The 15,946-nt window shown below is 28.7% G+C and overlaps 3 protein-coding genes and 1 long non-coding RNA gene across 7 annotated transcripts in view; all 4 read right to left on the bottom strand.

Annotated features, from left to right (window-relative positions):
* Positions 1-2,252, bottom strand: part of LOC126847441 (uncharacterized) — a 102,689-nt gene extending 100,437 nt beyond the window's left edge. Inside the window, exons 1-2 of one of the 3 annotated variants that reach the window (XM_050587833.1) lie at positions 1,497-1,519; positions 1,376-1,405 (exon numbers count right to left, since the gene is read on the bottom strand). In XM_050587833.1, coding sequence (XP_050443790.1) covers positions 1,376-1,405; positions 1,497-1,518 — 52 coding nt within the window. In that variant the 5' untranslated portion in view covers position 1,519. Of the gene's footprint in view, positions 1-1,375; positions 1,406-1,496; positions 1,520-2,105 lie in introns of those variants that run through there. The other 2 variants (XM_050587670.1, XM_050587688.1) reach the window with 2 other exon arrangements.
* On the bottom strand, positions 355-1,165 carry LOC126847542 (uncharacterized). Its single transcript, XR_007687085.1, has 3 exons — positions 1,007-1,165; positions 490-519; positions 355-393 (listed from the first exon to the last, which is right to left on the bottom strand). It is a non-coding gene; the product is annotated as an uncharacterized LOC126847542 (long non-coding RNA).
* A 1,098-nt stretch (positions 2,253-3,350) lies between the features above and the next one.
* Positions 3,351-7,350, bottom strand: LOC126833523 (uncharacterized). Of its 2 annotated transcripts, XM_050564923.1 has the most exons (11): positions 7,249-7,350; positions 6,455-6,521; positions 6,363-6,392; positions 6,223-6,279; positions 5,807-5,863; positions 5,643-5,672; positions 5,528-5,554; positions 5,334-5,384; positions 5,043-5,072; positions 3,944-4,033; positions 3,351-3,599 (listed from the first exon to the last, which is right to left on the bottom strand). In XM_050564923.1, exons 2-11 carry the CDS (start codon positions 6,513-6,515, stop codon positions 3,373-3,375), a joined length of 660 nt encoding a protein of 219 aa, XP_050420880.1. In that variant the 5' UTR covers positions 6,516-6,521; positions 7,249-7,350; the 3' UTR covers positions 3,351-3,372. The 2 variants fall into 2 exon arrangements, with proteins under 2 accessions (XP_050420880.1, XP_050420889.1); XM_050564932.1 differs by lacking the exon at positions 5,643-5,672.
* A 5,886-nt stretch (positions 7,351-13,236) lies between these two features.
* Positions 13,237-15,882, bottom strand: LOC126834855 (uncharacterized). The gene is made up of 11 exons (XM_050567057.1): positions 15,766-15,882; positions 15,492-15,558; positions 15,400-15,429; positions 15,260-15,316; positions 14,901-14,957; positions 14,625-14,654; positions 14,509-14,535; positions 14,354-14,404; positions 14,055-14,093; positions 13,716-13,805; positions 13,237-13,578 (listed from the first exon to the last, which is right to left on the bottom strand). The coding sequence occupies exons 2-11, from the start codon at positions 15,550-15,552 to the stop codon at positions 13,352-13,354; spliced, it is 669 nt and encodes a 222-aa protein (XP_050423014.1). The 5' UTR covers positions 15,553-15,558; positions 15,766-15,882; the 3' UTR covers positions 13,237-13,351.
* Positions 15,883-15,946: the final 64 nt, after the last annotated feature.

Here is a 15,946-nt window from a genome sequence, read left to right as displayed (position 1 = left end):
GTATTTTTAACTATATTTCTTAATACTTTCATTCGGTTCAACAAAAACAAGTAGTTTTATTACACCAGTCATCACATAAAATAATAATTTAGTATATAAGATCAACCATTATTGGTCACCCTGTATAGGTCTAGTAATTATCAATTTTGAATAGGAATGATAAGTTGTATATTTACGTATGCAATCGCTCATTAACAGTTTAAATATTGTTCCAAGTTCTTCCTCACGAGACGTACTTACTAAAATCCAATACAAAATTAATTGTAATGTAGACATTTTCTTATGATCGAGATCAATATTATGTAAGTGTATATATACATATAGAGCTGAATAGATACACATGAAGATATTTACTCGTTAAGTTACGAATGTTTTCACTTGTCACTGCTAAGTCTGAAATTAAAATGAACGTATTTTAATAAGGAATTATCGAAATAGGTATATTATGTGAAAATGTAATGTCTATAAAATGTAGGTATTATAATTTACCTGGTACAGCCAACATAAGAGAAACATCCGCTGAAATTTAAGTGAATTTTATTTAATAGGGAATTTATGTTCACGGGTTTAATTTTCCATTCTATTATACAATAGAAGGCGGACATCAAGGTCGAAAAAACATGGTACCTATTGCTATATCAAAATAAACGTGCATTAAACAAAAAATATGCACATTTAATATTAGGTCTATTGTTTAAAGAGAGTGGAGACTATGGCTAACACATTGAAATTGAATTGATGCAAATGTACAGAGTAAAATAATTTATAATTATTCGATGACGTAAAAAGTGTTGCCAGTCAAAAGGTTTCAGACTAAAAGATTAAAATATTTTAAATATTTATAATTAATATTTAAGATCACTTAATATAATTTAAGATCACTTTTATACTACTTATAAATATAATAAATCAGTTTTGTTGTAACTGTTATAACTTATACAGTTTAAAAAAAATAGTCTACCAGCAACCTTAATCATTATTTGTTTTATTATACAATTATGATTACCCATCGGTTTTGATCCACCTAAAATATTTTTGACTGCAGTATGTAATTTTTCTAGAATAAGCAAATATTAGTTTTAACTATATGACAAAATTCATAATAATATAGTACAACATTTTTCAGGGTGTGTCAATGTAACCTAACACTTCTTTCGATATACTTTTTCTAAGTAAATTTTAAAAACTTAGTATTGAGTATGAATATAAATAATTTTTAATTTTGTAAGCTGTTTATAATGTATACAATGTATAACTATAACTAAGCTCATTCATTGACAATCTGAACGGAATGTAGAAACTATAATTTTTTATTAGTTGGTGAACAGCCGAGACATAACAAGTTACACGTCGGTATATTGACTGATTATTTTACCTGCCCTAAGAGTCTGACGGATATAATCATCTGTAATAATTATTTAAGAACATTTTTATAATGACAATACAATTAAAAAACATAAAAATGTAGTATGTAACAAGTAAAAAATGCAACTTACTATTTATGATAACCTGTTTCATAAATTTAGCTGTAAAAATAAAACGTTAAATATTAAATAATTTTTTTTAATTTTAACTACCTCGAGTACGAGGCACGTGTTGAAAAAAGCATAATTACTTTTTCCTGAATTCACAAACACGATAACAAACGAAAATAGTATTGTTATAAAGTAGAGTTTCATTTTTATCTGAAAAAATATAAAAGCCTTATTAATACAGTTGTCAGTTTTAAAATGAAATAAGTACTGCACAATATCACTTATTTGAAAATATTCGAATTACATCCAAACTTGTGTGGGATAATTTTTTGATATACCTTTAACCTAAAATTATAAGAATCTATTAAATTATAATGAACTACTTTTTGTATGATTTTATGAAATTATTTCTGAAATAAATACTTGTAAGTCTATGAAGTTGGCCTAGCGATTAAATATTACCACTAGTCTATACACAAATGATTTCAAAGGCGTAATGATGTTGGTAATATTAATGCTTGATGTCAGTAGTATTATTTTCTTAAATGACAAAAATTGTTAACTAAATTGCATTAAAGTGGTTTTAATATCAGTAAAATCTAAATGTATTATGCAGAAAGGTCTATGTACATTTTTTTCACTTCAAGCGGCGTTATTTTTTTTATTGTTTACTTTATTGTGGCGTTTTCAAAAACGTCGGATTTTAAACTTCTGTTGTCGTGCAAAGAGTACCTAACCACAAAATATGATTGCAAAATGTATTAAAACAAATATTGTAAGAAATGAAACGCAACGAACTAAACCCCAACGTTATACAATCTGGTTTAAAGTTATATCAAAAATATAGTAAAATATACTATAGTGTTTATAGATTTTATATTTATAACTAGAAAGATAATAAACATAATGTTATGACTGCAACATTAGATATAGTTTAGTAGTATCTAACATCGCGGGTTACTATACACTATTGGCTAGCTCATTCAGTGCATCTCTGTACAAATAATGTGAGATAGTTACTCGGTATTAAACCTTATTACCGATGTCAAAGAGAACTGGGCCCACCCCCGCCATGCCCCAAACCCACTGTAGTGGATTTTTGAATAATTATAGGTGTTATGTTTGAGTTTAAGACAGTTTTCGACATAGTTGTAATCGTTGAATATGTTTTACAATGTATTTTTAACAAATTGAACAAACTATTGGGGCAACTCTTGTTTCGAACAAGTTGACACTGGCATTGTTGGGGATAGTCTGTAATTTCCGAAGTCCTAAATTGTGTAACTATTTCCCGGTGAGTATATCATCGTCTTCGTTGTGTCTTACAGCACTCATTTGCCGTTCTAGAAAATATAGACTTAAAATACAAGGCAAACATGATAACGTAAAAGAAAGAAAAAATGACATATTCATAAAAATTGCATAGTAAATAAGACGTATATCGGTTTTTAGTGAAACCTGATAAGATCATGAGTGGTAAATCTCACATAGCCCATATTTGTTATGTAGTATCTATTTGCGTTTTATTTTATATAATTGTAATCATATTGAATATGTCACGGAGTTTATATTATTGTTGTTAACTTTATGCAGAAAATAGATAAATTTATATTTAAAAAAATGCATCAATTGGATCTGTAAAATAATATGGTAAAAATGTAAGTATGTGCCTAAATCAACACACAAGTAACAAATGTGATTATGATGGTGAATAAATTTGTTTATTATAAATTACAATACATTTTGAATTAACAACTTGTATATTGGTGCATAATGTAAATATTATTTAAAAAAAAAAACGATATAAGTACTATAGCAATGTAGACGAGTTACATAATAGAATTCTGGTGCAAATTATCTATATTATATTAATATATTAATAATTAGTTTATGTATATCATAAAACAAACACTGATTCAAGACTCGAAAAATTCACATTGTCGAAGACATGACGCCATTCGCCCATAACTCTTTTGTATGTTTCAGTTGAAAAACCATCAAATGTCATACACTCATCAGTGTCAGTTTCAATATCTCTTATATATGACATTGGAAATTTTGCACTCACGAACAATGCTATCAAACGGCATACCCATAATTCAGAGAATTCCTCTTGAGATCCAACTAAAAAATTTGCTAAACTTAGTTTACTTTTTACTAATTTTCCGTAACAAGACACAAACTACGGCTCGTAACCGGATATTGTTTACCTACAATAATATTGTAGTATTTCTTTATGATACAAAAATGTAGAGAGTAAAAAAAGGAGGTGCAATAAAACCTCTGCTATGTTGTTCTCTAGAATATTACAATATATAAAACACAAAAAACGACTTGTAAATCGCTTGTAAATAGTTTTGGAGATTGGGGGATGAAAATAAGGGTATTTTATAACTACTAATATTTATTTGATTTTTATATATATATATGGTCAAACCCCATGGTTACAACTCTATACTAATATTTACCTACATCCATGTGGAATATATTTTTTAAAGCTCGTTTAGTATACGCTCTCCTCCGATCTCCAAGGTCTTTCAGAGTTAACCTTCGATAATCTGCAAAAAATGATTAAACGAATGTGTTTATAGAAAATTATGATTATTTTTAGCACATATGAAATGATTTACATATAATAGTATTATTTCATTGAGTTTTTTAAAAAAAAATGTAATAACCATACTGTTTAGCATAATTAAACTGTTTTTCGTTTATAATTAAATACAAACAAATTACTTTTTCTTTTTATCCTTCACCTTCATTCCAACTATTTGGGATTTGGGATCAGGCCCCATTTTCCTAAACCTACACTCAACACGGCCACCACAGCGTGTTCGCATGTTTCGGAAGTCCTCGTAACATTCTCAATTGCATCCCACCACTTTTTATCCGTTTGCCCCCCTCTCTTTTATCCTACGTTTATTTCCATTAACATTTTTACTGTTTTCGATTCCTATCTCCTACCTAAGCATTGTCATCTCTACTACACTGATTCTGTATTAAATTTTCCTGTCAACCGCCCAACACACCGAAGCACACAACGTAGCCATTTTCAACACACTCTTGTAAGACCTATCATTAAGTTTCATTGAAATTCTTTTGTTACATGAACAGCTCTACTTTCTACGTGGAATTAAAAATTTTTATTAAATGTTTTATTATTAAGATATACATTTTGATAAAACTGTTGGCATTCTCAATTTGTGTTAGTGACATTTAACTTATTGAAAAATATACATTGTATACAAAGTGCCTATTGTGTTAGTAGTTAGTTTGCTAATGCATTAATGCAAAATACCTTAATTCCTTAATAAAAAAAAACGTATACATTTTATTTTTATATAAAAAAAATAGTTTCCATCATCAGGCTCGGAGAACAAAATCGTAGTTTCAATAAATATTTTTAGAAAAATCAGGAATGGGTTAAGTCCCATTTTCTCCCTCTTACTAAAAGTTCATTTTCATAAAATTATTGCGTGACTGTAAATATTACAACAAATTTAATTATATTTAAACACTAAACAAGCCTTAAACGATTTTTACGAATAATGAAAAATTTGTAATTACCTGATTCTGGAACTTCAGGAACTTCAATTTCTGTAACAGTTATATCAGATATTAAATAACAATCACTTTAAAACTGAAATTAGTTAGATCAAATAAATAATGCAAATTATTGTAATAATATTAATTTAATTCTAATAGCAACCTTTGAATTAACGGTGTAAATTACATATCGAATGGTTTAAACATAAAGCGAGAATATTTTTAGATTTAATTTTTATCGTTTTATCTCTAAAACTAAGGAATTAAATATTTTAACAATTTTCGCTTAAAAATGTTAAATTTTATATTTACCATGTTCATTTTCTATTATTTCTCGCAAAACTGTTTGATGGATTGCACTCTCTGTAACTTACACAAAATACATTTTAATTTGTCAAAATCGTATACTTAAAACCAATGTACATATTATAATTATTCTCCACAATATATAAATATAATAAATTAGTGTAAAGTATTGTAAATATGGAATATAAGTATGAGGTTACCCTCAAAGTCATTCTCGAGTGGAGTATCTGAAATTAAAAGGAAAACATTATGTACTTAATGAAAATCAAACGATTGTGTGAAAATATTTCCAATATATTCATTGAAATATATTACCCGGTATAGCTATCATATTCAAAATAGCTCCTGAAATTAACATTGCATATATTAATGGTTTTGGATTTATTTTTCTATTCTGTTGAAAATTGTATAATTCATCACTTATACATTTGATTTGATTTTGTATTATTATATTTATATTTATAAAATATTATAACTACCTAAACTATAAGTAGTATTGTCTTCAATAATGCTTTTAATCACTTGTTCCAATACACCTGGAATAAACAAATAAAGGTTTCAGCCTTTCAAAAAACTAAAAAAAAAATCAAAATAAATATAAAAATCATCAGAATAAGCACTTGTTTACACCTTATCAGATTGAATAGTCGCTTCCTAAAGCCAAGTGTATTATATTATAGAAACAATTGTTCTAATATAAACACACATTTTTTTATGTCTATTTTAGTAAAGCACACAGTGTTTAGATCATTGGTTGTATACACCTCGTACACTTTTCTGAAAACTTTGTAGAGACCATATTTTTTAACTAAAAAATAAATTGTCTGATACGACAGTCAGACAAATATAACAAAACATTATTATATTGGTAAATTAATACAAAAAAATATCATACTTTCTATAAAATTAGGTCCTACAATATTTGTTCCAAAGGCTCTCCGAATATGTGCGTCTGTAATACACAATTAAAAAAAAATACATAAAAAACAGTAACATTTTAAAACGCTATTTTTATAAAACAAAAACGTTACTGACTTGTGATGGCAATATTTGTTTGATAATCCACTGTAAAAAATGTGAAATTGTTACCTACCTCAAATATGTTTATTTGAAAATAAAATAGTTACTTGGATCATCTGATGAAACGTTTACAAAGATTAACGATGTTAAAAAGCAAAAAAGTTTCATATTTATCTGTAAACAATAATAAACATAAAAGCAATTTATAATAGTCATTGTTGCCTGGCTACGAGTTGAAATTGTTGTATTTTTTTTAAATTTTGAAAATAAACAATACAAATAAAGTATATATATACAATGTGTAATTAGAAAAATATAATTATATAAACGTAAAATAACAAAGTTTGTTAGACAGACCGGTTAGGTCTGTCTAACAAAATTTAGAAATAGGAGGAACGAATTAGAGGGAAGAAGGTTGTTGCCTAATCTAAAATGTAATTAATGTATGCTCCCCAATTATCATGGTCATGCGATTTTATAGAGCAAATATTGGACTATGTAAAACTTAAACTAAAGGTGTTTTGGTAAAAAAAAAATATATATAAAAGAAAAACGTCGTTAATTGATACTCACAAATAACAAGAATATATATCTATTGAATAATGGCTTAGACTTATTACACAGTAACTTAGCTTTTGGGTAGGACTGAGTAATTGCTTATACCGCACTCTTAACTAAATAGATTAAGATAATAACTCAAAAATTTAACTTTATTTGAAAATCTGTTCTAAATACCTATCTATTTTATTTTATTTTTACCTAATATAGTACTAAAAATATAAAATAGCTTTGACAATTTTGTATCTAAAATACGCGTTTAAAATTAATTTATTTTTAAATTTGCCTGTCTTATATGATTACAAGTGTATTATAATTTATAAAGCTTGATAGTGTTACTTACTTAAGTTATTAAATTTAATAAACTTTTAAGAAATTAATCAGCTTGTTCAATTGTATTGATGCGACTGAACAGTAAAATATTTTGCAGTGTTTCTTATGTCAGTTTACACAGCTGTTTTATTTTTTTAATGTGACAACATATTATTTACATTACACTGTCGTGGAGTGTTCTGATTGGTTTCTTTTAATGTTTCTTATAAATGAACTTTCAGTAAATTAATTGATACAAAAATCAAATTATGTTTTTGGCAGTCCTCGAGGAATAAATTTGACCAAAGATAATTGAATTTTCTATACATTTAAGTTGAGAACCATCGACTGAATATATAGACTAGACAAATGAGAATTGTATAATATAATAATATAATAATATGTAATAAACTTAAAAAAACTCAAAATATAATTTAATACAATTTCTTTTAAATATGTTGAAATATACAATTTGATGTCGTCTGCTGCTATCTGTATTATTTGTGTTCTTAGAAATGTTATATGTAGTGTGTAAAAAAATACAGATTTATAATATATGTCCTGAGCCGACGTTGCCCGTGTATTAGAATAGAAACAAAATCAGCTGATCGGATCACTGTATCCCGGTGGTATGAAAAATCATAGAGATGTATTGATAACTATTGATGCTATTGATAATCATAATTAATCATTTTAATTAATTAAAAAATAAAACCATGTTCTATCGGATCAAATTGTGAATCTAAACCTTTCTTGAATCAACTTAATCGCGCACACAAAATTTCATAAATATCTGTCCAGCCGCTTAGGATGAGTTTGCATGCTTACAAACGGTCAGAAGAAATTTAAATATAAAGCTATATAAATCTTAACCTGGACATTATACACAAACTCGTTGTATGTATGTGAGTTTGTTTTATTTTACAACCTTGTTTGGTTTTCGACTAAGTCATAGGACAAGAAAGGTAATGCAGATAGTTGCTTATGAAATCAGTATTTGCAAGTACTTAGGTTAAAATTTAAAGGTAAATTTCATAGGACGATAGTGAGCCCAGCAATGTTATATGGGTCAGAATTTTGGGCAGTAGACAAGAAAACTGTTTTATTTTGCATATCATAATCCAATGATATAGCGCCGTTGAAAAAAAAAATATACATAGAGACATATAAAAAATTATTGAAACTTGAGTGGGGTATTATATTTACCATATATTATGTAGAGACATATATTTATACAAATCATACAATACTGTATACGTTAAACGTGTCAAACCCAATAATTGTGTAACCCTAATTGTGAAATCGCTCTACTAAGTATTATGTAACGTCATACGATAAACCAGTATCTGTTTCAAACATATTGTCAGTTTATGCTTTACTATTAGCAGGTATAACTTTCGATTATCTAAGCTGTTAAACAAGCACTCGCACAAACACAAAAAAACCCAAATTCGAGCGAGATGATGTTATAAGTTGAAAATATTATAGTGATAATAATTTCAAAAAAATATAAAACAATATGAGCATTACTTGTTTGACTTCAGAAAATCTTAAGTGTGGAAGTTTGCGAGAAGGTTATAGAAAAGATATTAAGGAGTGAGACTACAGTGTCACAGAATCGGTTTGGGTTGATGTCGAGAAATCAACTATAGAACTATTATTTTGTATATGAGCCAGATTGTGGGGAAACACAGGAAAAAGAAAAAAAACTGAATATGATGTTTATAGATTAAAAAAAGGCACATTACAGAGTTCCCAGAGAGTATTTGAGGTGCACGTCGAGGGGAAAAGGAGTGCTGGGGGTGTATGTGAAAGTTATAGAGGAAACGTATGAAGTAGTAAGTAAAAGAGTGAAGAGTGTGTGTATGTGAAGAAACTGAAGATGCAGATGGATGATGATTAAATGTGTGAGATTGGTAGTTTCAAGTACTTAGTATCGGTAATACAAAAAAATGGTGAATATTAGAGGACATGAAAAATATAATGAATTGTGGACGGATGAAGTGGAGGAGAGCCTCAGGTGTTTTGTATGACAGGAGTATGCTTATAAGATTCAAGGGTAAATTTCATAGGACGTTAGTGAGGCCAGCAATAGTGTACATGGGTTGTAATGTTTGGCAGTAGACAAGAAAACTGAACAGAGAATGAGTGTAGCGGAGATGATAATGCCAAGACGGACGAGTGGAGTGACTCGGAAGGAGATAATAAGAAATTAATATACATATGACACTCTAGGAGTTGCATCAATTTTGGGGAAAATGCAAAAGAATAGATTGAATCTCAAATTTTGTGTTACATTTTATTCTCATGCTTTCGTTAAAAAACTTTTTTTTCAATATGAATTTTTTTTTGTCACGCCGGTATTATAATATGCGAAGTCCCAAATGTTTCAAATTTTCATAGGTACACGTAGTTGATACGGCAAAGATAGTAAATTTTATAAAAGACCACTTGTATAAAACATGAAAAGTAGATGTAGTCGCGTTTTCTGTATATTTTGTACGGGATTTATGAAAAGTTTAATAAATTGTCTTTTAACAATCGAATGGTATAGCAGTAGAAAAAAAAATACATTAAAACATCTGTGCCTACAATTTCTAAAATAATTGTCTGTTTCGATAATGCTGTCAAGCTATAATATATTACTAGTATAACTTCCAATTTTCTAAGTTATTATAACAAGAGCTCACACGAAAAAAAAACCAAATTCAAACGAAATAATATTATAAGTAGAAAATTATTTAAAAAAAGTAACAGAATGTATACAGTATGTCGATTTGGCAAATATGCAATAATTTGATAATAAGTAAAAAAACCCTAAAAAGATGGGTTTTAATTATTTTAATAATTCGCACAGAACTGATTGGTTATGGACACACAATAAGTTCTGCCTACTGACAAAATGTCAACAAAAAAGTCCTAAAATTATCTCAGCTCCGCATCGAAGCTAAAGTATTAAGATTAACTCATGTACAAATTTATCGATTAAAAAAAAAAACAAAGAATATTTTATTGCTTTCACATATCAGAAAACCCATTCCAAAAGACAGATGCCCCTTAGTTTAAGTACAATCTAAGTTGTAATACACGAGCAGAAGGTTTTTGCTTTTCCCATAAAATTATCTATAAATATTATAATAGCCTTAAACGGCTAAAATTATAAAACATGAAACATGCTTTAGCCGGCTGGCTCCTGAATAGTAAATATTTCTGATCTATAATCTGCTTGCGATTTATGATGATAGTATAGTCTTAATTATATGTTCTGGCCATATGTTTTCATGACTCATTATTATTTCAATGGCATCTTATGTGTTATTATACGTTGAAAGTAGGCACGCTACTTTAGTATCAACATTTAATGTCGTTTTCGGGCTGTGGGGCCACTGCTAAAGCATGGTCCATGCTGTAATAATAACAATTAATCATAGTACAAATTAACTATGAATTAGATTATCGAAAAAAAAAATGTATTTAGATTATTACAATTCATTAGTATACGGTTAATAGGTCAATAATAGCTATAAATTTCGTGAATGGCGTAAAATGTAAAACAAAGAATGGTTCCTTGAATTATAAGATGGCATTCTGGTTGATATCTCTCTAAACAGTCGATGTTAGTAAATGGTATTTTTACTAATTTATCAATAAATATTAAACAAAACTAATTACATAATAACATGAAATATATATAGATATCTTAACAAATAAAGATAAACAAAATATAACGAATATAAGACAACATTTATAAAATTCTTGTTGAATCTCCTATTTACCTATAAAATAATAATAAAAATGGATCTACATACATATTTTTTTAATGACTATTTTTATTAGAATAGCATATATATTTTTTATTATTTATTCTAATAAATTGTAAATACATTATTCGAATACATTTTTTTTTAATTTCAAATTTTTAACGATGGATTTAACCTTTCATTTTTAATTCAAACCTAACTCTGACCAACAATCATGTGTGTAGCTCTGACACTGTTCGCCGCCTTGTCGTCCCGATGAATATCGCGGAACATCTTGTTCAAGAACACTTTTGCCTCAAGCGTAACTGTTCAATGTCGTTCGCTCGGTCCACCAACATCGACGTGTACGTGGGATCCCGGTCAGCGGTGCCGTTCGTCGACAAGATGGCACACAGCAAATTGGGCCAGTATCTCTTGGCCGGTCCGGCACACCCCAGGCTGTTGGTGTCGCACGACAACTTATCGCTGGCCAACGGCCTGTTGGTGTACCTGCAGGATGACGGGCGGCAAGTGCACTACGCGCCGGTGTTGAGCAAGCTGCCGCTCAGCGACCACTCCTCGACCCGGTGCAACGGCCGGTTGAACCTGCACCATGTCCAAGTGATATTCAAATGTTTCTGGTAGTATCAGCTCATGGACGTGGCCATCGTGGTGCCATCGCAGACAGGTATCGTGCAGGTGTACGCGTTTAATCCGTACTCGGAGTCCAGGTGTCACCAAGCCGATCGACCGATCATGATCAACTCGTGGCACGCCGGTCTCAACATGTTCATTAGGAAAACCCCGGTGTTCGGGATCCACAACCAACTCATAGACTTGCACGGGTACGCATCACTATGAGTAGGTGCCTAGACAATCTCAATAGTGTCCCGAAAGATGCCCATGCTTCTCGCAGCACAGTTGAGAATCTGTGTAATTCCAGAAGACACCCAGCTGTGTTGGATTAAGAGATTTGGCGCCTTAAGGCTCTGTATAATAGGCTTAATTTAAAATAAGAAAAAACTGCTCGCTTTTTTAAGAATAATAAATTGTTTTATCGATATTTTAGATGTTTTAAACAAATGTGTTCCCTTGGTGGAAAGCACCTACTTCTGATCTATAATTTATTTTTTATTATGCTGCTATTTGTCAACTTATAATTCATATTGAGAATTCTAATTACATTATTAATACTGTTATACAAAAACTATAGTTTAGTGAAAATTTCTAGTTTTAAACGGACCCAATCACTAGTATTATGAGCTAGTCAAAAACAGAATTGTGCATCATTCGAATGTAATATCATGCTCTAGAATGTTATTTTATTAAGAAAAAGTACTAGGGTCCTATGCGTAAAATGTGTAAATATTTTCCTTATAAAGAAAAGGATTACTAAAGACGACCACTGCAGGTGCTAGGGCAGCTTGATCACCATTGCGCAACACATCTCGAGAGATTCAACGTTAAGTACAAAAGAATTATTAGGAAAAAAAATTAAGTTAAGAAAGCAAACCACTACGCATCTATTTCCACTCCAAACTATTCTCCATTTAAATATTTTCTTATTCGCTTGCGCTTTTGTTGCCAACAGGAGTGCTCAAGTCCGAACAGGTACAAAGCTTTTATAGATATTTGCATTTCTACCATTACAGATTCACATCGAAGCGTTTATTTGAAAATGATTTCATCATTTTCAGTTGTAAAAATGCATACAGACCTGGGCCCTCTTCACAGTGCCCCCACCCCACTGTAACGGCTTTTTGAATAATTATAGGTGTTATGTTTGAGTGGTATTCAGTTTTGGACATGTTTGTAACTGTTGGAAATATTTATATTTTTAAGAAATTAGCTCTTTCATATTAGCCTATGTTTTACGGGGTTACCATAAATAAGCTACTAGAGAAGCTCTTGTTTGTCATTGTTAGGAACAGTCTCTAATTTCCGAAGTCCTAGAATGTGTAACTATCTCCCTATGATTATATCATCGTCATCGTTGTGTCTTACAACACTCATTTACTGTTCTAGAAAATTTTGACTTAAAAAATTAGGCAAACATGATTCGATATGTCACGGAGATAATATTATTGTTGTTAACTTTATGCAGAAAATAGATAAATTTATATTTTAAAAATTCCTCCAAGTCAATCTGTAAAATAATATGGTAAAAACATAAATATGTGCCTAAATCAACACACAAGTAACAAATGTGATTATAATCGTAAGTAAAAGTGTTTATTATAAATTACAATAAATTATGAATTAACAACTTGGATATTAGTGCATAATGTAAATATTATTTAAATAAAACAATATCTGTACCATAGCATTTTAGACGAGTTACACTATTAATTTTTGGTCAAAATAATCTCAATATGTTATCGTTAGTCTAAATTATTAATAAACAAACTCTTTCTCAAGTTTCAGCCAATTAACATTGCCGGTGAATATCCACCATTCGTCTTCAATTTTTTTGTATGTTTTGTATATAACCCCATCATATATGATACAAGTATCAGGGTCAAACTGAATATCTCTTACATATGACAGTGGGAACTTTGTACTCATGAACAGTGCTATCAAACGGCATATCCATAATGAAGAGAATTGCTCTTCTGATCCAACTAAAAAATTAAAATTAATTTTTTTTTCAATTTGCTAAACTTAGCACAACTACGCAGCTATTCTTATTATAAGGAAGTGTATGATAGTAGCGACTAGGTATTACTAACTTACAAATCAGTATTCTAGTAATATTTACCTACATCCTGGTTCCATATATTTATTATAGCTTCTTTAGTAAGATCTCTTCTTTTACTTCCAAGATTTATCAAAGTCAATCTTCTAAAATCTGCAAAAATCTTTGAATGAATGTGTTGATAGAAAATAATAATTATTATTACTTTTTGCGAATATGAAATTCTTTTTAAATAATATTATAATAAAAATAATTATTCAAATGAGATTTTTTCTAATTTTTTTTCATATAAAAAATAATAAATAATCATACTACATTTGAATATTAATGCAAAATATAGCTAATTTCAACTCTAAACAAGCTTTAAACGCTGTTGAGGATTGTAGAAAAATTCGTAATTACCTGATTCCAAAACCACAGAAACCTTAGGAACAGGAATATCTGGAACAAATATTAAATGACAACCAATCTAAAACTGAGATCAATTAGACTAAATAATTAATGCCAATTATTGTAAAAATATTCATTTGTTTCTTTTAGAAACTTTTTAATTGAGGGTTTAAATTACATTTCAAATGGTTATGCAATAAACAAAAAATCAAAATATGATTAAATTTAATTGTTATCGTTTTTCTTTGGAATTAAGGAACAGTTAATGAGTTTGAAAATTGTCTCTAAATAATGATACATTTTATATTTACCTAATTCTTTTTCTATTTTTTCTCTCAAAATTGATTGATGTCTTGCACTTTCTGTGAATTACACAAAATACATACTATGATTAGTCTCCATATGTATATATATATAATGAGTTAGTGTAAAGTATTGTAAATATGGAATATAAAAATGTGATTACCCTGGAAGTCATTAAGGTGTGGAGTTTCTGAAATTAAACCAAAAACAATTTTGTACTTAATGAATACAAAACGATCGAGTGGAAATTTTTCCATTATATTCATTGAAAATTATTACCCGGTACAGCGATTATATTATTCATAACTCCTGAAATATTAACATAGCACATATAATAATAATGTTATTATACTAAATATATAAAAAAATATAATTGCTGAATTAAACCAGATGTGGCGATAAGAATACAATTGAATAATTAGATGAGATTGACAGAAAATTCATATCACTTATACATTTGCATAAAATGAATTTGAGTTGCAAATTTTATATAATTTATAAATATTTTTTCCTAATATTATTTCTTTTTTTTTATCATTATATAATTATAACTACCTAAACTATAACTTGTATCGTCTTCAATAATGTTTTTAATTACTTGCTCCAATCCACCTGGAATAAACAAATAAAGGATTGAGCTATGCAAAAAATTGTAAACAAAATCAAAATAAATATATTAATCAACACAATAAGCAATTCCTTACACCTCATTAGGTTGAATAGTCACTTATTAAAGCCTATTAATTTAGTAAAACACACAGTGTTTAGATAATTGGTTCCATGTTATACCTCGTGTACTTTTTTAAACTGTTTATAGAAACCATAATTTTTAATTTAAAAATAAATTTTCTGAACAGTCAGACAAACATAAAAAACAGTAATATACTGGAAAATTAATTTTAAATAAATCTTACTTTCCACAAAACCATCACCTACAATAATCTTTTCAGAGGCAAGCTTAATGTGTGCGTCTGTAATACACAATTCAAATAAATATGTATTAAAACAGTAAAATTTTAAGACGTTGTTTTTATAAAACAAAAATTTTACTGACTTGTAATGGCAATATTTGTTTGATAATCCACTGTAAAAAAAATGAAATTGTTACCTACCTCAAATATGTTAGTTTGATAATAAAATAATTACTTAGATCATCCGTCGAAACGTTTACAAAGATTAATGATGTCAAAAAACAGAAAAGTTTCATATTTATCTGTAAACAATAATAAACATAAAAACAATTTATATTAGTCACAGTTGCCTGATATTTATTTTGATCTTTATATCCATCTTTCAAAAAAAAAAAATAGGGGTGGGGTGGTTCATTTTTTTTATTTTAGTATAAGTTCCTTAACACAATTCTAAATAATTGTCTCTTCCTTCGGTTGGAAAGAGCGATAAGAGTGATTATTTTACTTACAATGTAGATTTGGGGGTGGGTACCAAACTTAATGGAAATATTTACTTTGTGAAGTTTAGAAAAAGGCAGAGTGTGTGAAGCTTTTGTTTGAAAAAATTTTATTTCAATACGACTGCTTTTCGTTAGGTGGGTAAAATAATATAAATCAAGTTATATTATTCTCAAAGTCAAAAATATTTCA

Source organism: Adelges cooleyi, unplaced genomic scaffold, assembly GCF_023614345.1.
Source record: "Adelges cooleyi isolate 19-005CV unplaced genomic scaffold, UGA_ACOO_1.1 ACOO_flye_CR_arks_rails_tigmint_CR_PRNA_1, whole genome shotgun sequence".
NCBI classification, from domain to species: domain Eukaryota; kingdom Metazoa; phylum Arthropoda; class Insecta; order Hemiptera; family Adelgidae; genus Adelges; species Adelges cooleyi.
Note: the sequence above shows the minus strand (reverse complement) of the source record. Positions and strands in the feature narration are given on the sequence as shown.